The 6,855-nt window shown below is 42.1% G+C and overlaps 1 protein-coding gene across 1 annotated transcript; it reads right to left on the reverse strand.

Annotated features, from left to right (window-relative positions):
* Positions 1-372: 372 nt before the first annotated feature.
* Positions 373-4,881, reverse strand: LOC146498227 (caspase-8-like). The gene is made up of 5 exons (XM_085141938.1): positions 4,545-4,881; positions 4,428-4,459; positions 4,200-4,302; positions 3,574-4,117; positions 373-3,485 (listed from the first exon to the last, which is right to left on the reverse strand). The coding sequence occupies exons 1-5, from the start codon at positions 4,879-4,881 to the stop codon at positions 3,347-3,349; spliced, it is 1,155 nt and encodes a 384-aa protein (XP_084998064.1). The 3' UTR covers positions 373-3,346.
* Between the last annotated feature and the right edge of the window lie 1,974 nt (positions 4,882-6,855).

Below are 6,855 nucleotides of genomic sequence, written 5' to 3' on the forward strand. Positions count from 1 at the left end.
TATATATATCTTGCAAATGTGCTTATAATGAGTTGGCACTCGGTCTTTTGAAGGTCATAAGCTTCGTTCGGCGATAGTCCGGACTGATAAAGTGTAGGAAATGCCTTGAGTGCAGCAGGCTAAATGCAAACACGCTTACACACACATACACTAAATTAGGATAAGTCCTTGGGACATTCTGAATGTTCTAAACAAATTCTGAATCACCAAAAGATCAGTAGACAGCAACATTAGATTGTTAGAGCTAGGAAGAGAGGTGTTTTGGTTTTCTGTCTCTTACAGAGAAAGGAACAGACACCAGACGAGGTCACAGATATACGAGGATCCTTGGCAGCAGAGACAGTTACGGTGACTGCTGAAACTGGGTTTCAACTGGGTTCAAGTGTCATGGCATTTTGGGCTCCAGTTAGTCACCTAAAAAGGATGGATCAAATAAACACAGCGATAACCACGAAGGGGTTGACGGAAATCCAGGAACACCACACCAACGACGTTCGAGAGGCTGTTGGTCATAAGGAGAACACCTTTCTGTTCCTTTTCCTGGGGAACACAGCTGTGATCCCAGAATACACAGATCATTGTTTGAAATCGGGGCAGAATAATCCCCTGATCTGTGCAACGACTGAAGGGTTGTCTAACCCCTGAGGTCGAAGGAAACGAGAGCAGAGGATCACCCGACTGGAAGACACTGGTGCCTACAGCAATAAAATAAAGGTTAAAAGCTCCTCGGACAGAGGTTCTAGTCTGAGTACGTTTGGAGGGTATAAGGTAGCACCGAAATAAAGCTGTGGGAGAACTGGGGAGTGATGGGAGTATCATCTGTACCTACTGTTGTTGTTGTAATAATAGTTTTTCTTGCATCTGAACTGCGTAAACACAGAGGTCGTGTCACATATGGTTCACCCAACAGGGGGACAAAGGGCCTCAGGAGTAAGGAGAAATGAACCCGGCAACATTGGATTGCAGGGTGTAAGTGAGCTCTTTAAGTCTAAAGAGCTCATCAGGGGGAATTGTGGGATTATGATATTATTTTATGCCATGTTAGACCCCTAATTAAAGATTGTGAATTATTATGTAGTTTCAGTTTGCATTATGCTCCTGAACTAGAAGAAGGTGATAATTATTACATTTGGTAAACTGATTTGCATTACATTAGACTGTTGATTTATTGTGAATGAATGATATTGTTTTATGATGCATTATACTGCTGAGTTATAAGAAATATTGTTCACAGAAAGTCATCGCCTTATTTGTCTGATTAGAAGAGAACAGAGCATACTGCCCCACCTCACCAGGAGCAGATAAACAGGGAGCCAAGGTCGTAGCTTAGGCGCTGTGTGAGAAAGAATGTGAATGTTTAGGCTTTTATGATTAGGTGGGGGCCATTAGAGGCTATAAGAGTTTGATCAAGGCTCCACCATTTTGAGATCTGATGCTGTCTGCTGTATGGTGTCCATCTCCCACGCGTGTGTTCATTAAATCATCGTTTGACTTGACCCGGCCGGACCAGTGTGGTTATTTTTGGTTTTCCTCTTGTATCCATTCCCAATATTTGAATCCGTAACACAGGCAACATGCTTGCTTTTCAAAATGATGGCCATTTCACATGTTATAGCAACAAGGGAGCTTAAGTGATTTTTTTTTTAATTTGATCATTTGAATTTATTTATTTAAAAGGGACAGTGCAGTTTAACATAGTTCAAGTGCAAGACATGAAACTGATGTACCGCACATAGGTTTATAGCTACTGCTAATTTTCAACAATTGTCCCTTGTTGGCCTTACAATCTAAATAGATACATTTGTAGATATTATGTTTCTGTTGCTAAAAGTCAATTTTTTTTCATTCAATATTCTTGGCAATTCTTATTTTAAACTTAGTAGGATTTCAGAAATGTACAGTAAACCTATCCCACTAAACCTTAAACAAATGTTTGATTCAGTGTCCTTTGTAGTGGACAGCAAGACTCCCACATTTTCAACCTGTGTCCACACTTCAGGAAGCAGAGGGCTGAGTGATGTAGAGTTTTTTAAATTCTGGATTTCACTCAGTCAGACTTGCATATAGGATGAGATGGAGGAGTGCAGGGAGGTGAGAGTCAGAGGGCACACCAGCTTCTGAGGAGCCTGAGAAGGAAGCCACTGTCACTTATGGACAAGCGTGTAACCAAAGGTGTTTTTTGGCTCTACCCGTTCTTTCTTTATGGATTCAATTTCAACCCTATTAACACTGGGTTGAAAGACTAACAATAAACATTGATCAACTGATGTAATCAGTGATGTAATCAGTGATGTAATCAGATCACTGATGTAATCAGTGATCAGAAAGCCAGGTTCTTGAAAGTGTCAAAGCACACAAACCACAGGGAGATGCTCATCTCTGCAGGCAGCCCAAACATTTATAAGCTGCATATCATACATTAATATCTATGACATGACTTGAATCTGGATATATTCAGTACTATTTATAGCGATTTCAATGCGTATAGACAGATTGTTTAAGACTGTTACTTTCCAGCACTGCCCAGATGACTTCAATGTGTGATCAGACGATAGAAGGCCAGTGCAGATGTTTCCTACAGCACTTACGCAATACCTATTAACCATAATAGGCTTCAGCTGTGGTCTCTTTGCTCCAGCACAGACCACTCAAACACTGGGATGTCCTTCTCTGAACTTCACCTTCCTTTTTTAAATCAAGTATTTATCTTCATCTAACAGTTCAGAGATCCACATGAAAAAAAAAACAAAACAAAATGAGGGACAGAAGAAAATAAACAACATTTTTGAAAAAAGGTTTTGCTGGAACATGTTTCTTTCAACCACATATAGTAGCCATGGTAATCTTTCAGGATTTGTGGAGGGAGAAATCAAGTCAAACAGTTCTGAAGCAAACTGATGTATTCTGAGAGAATTAAAAGACATTATAACAAGTTAAATGTAACATTTTTATTGTTACTATCAGGAGAGTGTTGTGAGATTTGTTGTTTGAAGAAAAAAAGTAACCTTTTTGATTGATTAGGTAATGTTACTAGGTTTAAGAATGTAAAGGCTCAGTTTAGGAAAAGCACCCGTGAAGCTTCACTGCAGCACATGTAAAAACCTCCCAACACAAATAACACCAGTTGTGTTCCCAGTCTGAGATTTATTCTTTGATATTAAACTGCTACATGAATAAAATGCAACACCTCAATGCGAGATTCAGATTTAGAAAAATAAAAGATTTAAAATGATGAGAGAAAGATGGAAAATATAAAGGAAACATTTTAAGAAACATAATAAGTAACTCTGAGTTAATCATGCATCCCTAGTTGCACAGTAAGATGTGCTGTATTTCCATGATGACTTCAGGTGCGCTGAGGTGGCAGCACAAGTTTCTTTCTCAGGGTGAATCTCACTTCAGGCATCTGCTTGTCCAACGAGGAGGTCTCGCTATGTGCTACATCATCGTTCACGTAGTGGAGGATGGAGACGATGTCCTCGCCCCTAAGAGCATTTATAGAGATACAAAAACATGTTGATATCACTGTCAGGGTCAGTGTACACATGTGTTTGGTGATTTTAAAACAATTACCTGGGACAGCGCTCCTTCAGCTGCTCACAAAGAGACTGAATGAACCAGCTTCCATTGACTATATGTCTAAATGAAACATGATCTTCAACAGTGGCCATGGCAACCAGAACATCAGCTTCCTCAGGGATGGTCAATGGTGAAGTATCATCATCAGTCTCCATCAACTGCACTCCACGCTGTTTGTTACTTCCTTGGCAGGCCTGGATCAGGAACACTTTGGGCTTACCAGTGAGGACAGACTGGTCACACCCCCTGAACTTTCGGGTAATTTCTTTAATGGGGAAGGGGTCCCTGTCAGTTCCCAAAACAACACCCTTTTTTCTGTGACTCAGAATAGAGCAGATGAAAGCATCACCGTGCTCAAGAACCTGCTGAGGATCAACAAAGCTGCTGCCATCCCACTCTTTAAAGTTGAACTTCTGCAGCTGAGACATGTCTGCCAGGGAAGCAACAAACGTCAGTGCCTGATCCATCTGATCCTTGGTCAGGTCTTTACACATCAGCACTCTGAAGCCCAGCCAGCTGAACACCTCTGCCAAGCTTTCTGCAAAAAATGTAATTAGAGAAAAATATTTAAGCACCAGATACTAACAAGAAAGAATAAAAAATCTGCCCCTGAAACTTACGGGCGTCTTTATCTGATCCTCTTCTTGGTTTACCATCCAAGAAGTTCTTATTGTTTATGATCACGCAGAGGCCGACGGGCCGGCTAATGATTTGATAAACATCCTAAAGAGTGGACACCAAGATTTTATATGTGTTACTACAGGCTGCGTAACCACAGAATTTCATCTACATATCTGTCTCAAGCGATGTCACAAGTGTAGGAGGCTGTTTCTGCATCAGCATCTCACCTTTGACATATTTCCATCTTGTGGCAGAACATCTGAGGGAAGAACAATAAAACTGAGTTAAACAACCAAACACAACAGGAGACACAGCGTTTCTATACAGTGTTACGTGTGTGTTACCGTGCTGACATGAAGACACTTGGACAGGCTTGGATAAAAGGGGGGTGTAAGTCAGTTGTAAACTCGCCAGCTGAGGGAAAGTTTCTTTAATGGCGCCATCGGTTTGCAGGAGGTTCAGGAAGTCTTTGCATCTTTCTTCTCCTTTATTCATGATCGTATCCACGAGCTCAATGACGTGTGTCTCCACGTTTGCGTTGTTGATGCTTTTAAGATTGTTGTACTCCCGCTGAGTGATCAGCTTATTCTTATAAACTTTCTTGAGAATTAGCTCGCGGTTTCTGGACAGAATATCTTGAATGTCTGTTTTATTGCTCCTCATTGCATCTTTGGCCGACATGCTGAATCTGCGCAAAGGAAAGAGTCAGAGGTGATCCTAAACACTACTGTCTATGAGAAGGAAGTAGTTTACTACAGCTTACTATCGTAACAATAGCTGCACATTATATTACATAAAACGTAATTCTCTTACGGTCAGTTGGAACTTCTGCTGTCCTTGAAAACGAAACCTCGTTCCTTCTCTCAAATAACATCCAGCACGAAACTATCCCACGTGTCGCTACCCGATCCGTACCGGAAACCCGATCGGTACCCCGCATGCGCGAAAGGTGTCTACTTCCGGTCGTAGCGTTTTACGATAGTTACGGGTCAGAGTATCGGTTAAGATGTTAAGAATAATAAGTATATCTTAAAATGTTTGCAATAATGAAGCATTTCAGTACAATGTAGACAAAAACGAAAAATAAAAAGATAGTTACGGATCGGGACTCCCGGATCCTTACTGCGCATGTGCAGATGTTTTCTTCTTCTTCTGTTCGTTTAATGGCAGTGTACTCCCCAGTGTACGAGGATACTGCCACCTTCTGACCGAGCGGATGAACCCTATTGTAAACTGAATTGGCGTCATTACAAACGTGTGTTAAATTTGATTGAGTGATAGTCGAGTGTGTTTATGCTTGTCTGTGTGGAGAGGATTGACTGGAATAGTGATGATGATGTCCGCTATCACTGTCAATTGTCAGTAAACACTTCATCTGGCTGATGAATCTTCACGTGACACATTGCTAAGTCTGTATTATTAACTCTGTAATTAGGCGCCATTCTTCTTATTTTACGGCGCTGTTGTTCAATCGGGGACGCTCTCTGTTGAGGAGAAAAGCATGAATTTGTTTGTATACGGATTATCCATTGTTTAAATGTCCCGGGGAGTCGAAAAGGAGGCAGAGCTGTTGAGAAATGCTAGGAGCTAACTGGGCGCTAACCGTATCATTCAAATATATTGAATGTCGCAATGTTGGCAAAGAGAGGAAGTGACGTAAGATTTGCGCATGCGGGGTACCGATCGGGTTTCCGGTACGGATCGGGTAGTGACACCGCGTTCTGAGGGGAGTCCGGCAAGATGGCCGTCGGGGCAGGCAACTTCTTTTAAGCCGTCGTGCACTAATCCCGGTGGACCTGTTTAGACCTCTACTTTTGAATACCAAGTAGGTTGCTGTTTTTGCCTATAGTTTTTAAGGACTAGATTCACCTCTTGAAACCTATTGAACGGACCCAATCTGCCGTTAAATGGAGAAGAAGATGACGCGGGAAAAAGCAGAAGCTTCAGCTAAGCCAGCGGTAGCTTCCAAGAGCTCTGCACCCACCGGCCACGAATATGCAATGGAGATTTCAACACCGTCAGCCAAAAGAAAAACTCCACCTACGCCCACCAAAGCACCCACACCCCCTAGCCAGGGTACTGTGTCCCAAAGTGTGGAAACCAACAACTCCATAATAGAAGCCATTAACAAGCTAACAAACAAGATCGATGACTTCGGCGTGCAGCTAAGTAACAACATGATAATGGTGGCTAACATTGCCAAGCTGGCTGAAATGAACGCAGCCGATATAAAAGACTGTAAGGCTAAACTGTCTGGTTTGGAAAAAGACATTCCTGCTCTAAACAAAGAAAACGCTGAGCTGAAAGAGAGAATGTTAGAACTAGAACGATACATGCGTCGCTGGAACTTGAAAATCCAGGGCTGGAAAGAAAAAAATGACGAAGATACTCGCAAAGAAGTTATTGACATCTTGGCTAAGATCGCGCCACATTGGGCTTCTTCACTGGGCGACGCTGTGGACACCGTCCATCGTCTAGGGAAAAAAGAAGCGGGTAGACATCGACAAATAATAGTTCAGTTCACCATGAGGCACTACCGAGACGCTTTCTGGAAACTGACTAAGGATTCCCAGGTGTGCAAGGAGCTAGGCGTCTACTTCAAGCAAGATTTCTGCAAACTAGACCGAGAAGCAAGAGCTGCAGTTTGGCCCAAAA

Source organism: Neolamprologus multifasciatus, chromosome 18 (genome assembly GCF_963576455.1).
Source record: "Neolamprologus multifasciatus chromosome 18, fNeoMul1.2, whole genome shotgun sequence".
Lineage (NCBI taxonomy): Eukaryota > Metazoa > Chordata > Actinopteri > Cichliformes > Cichlidae > Neolamprologus > Neolamprologus multifasciatus.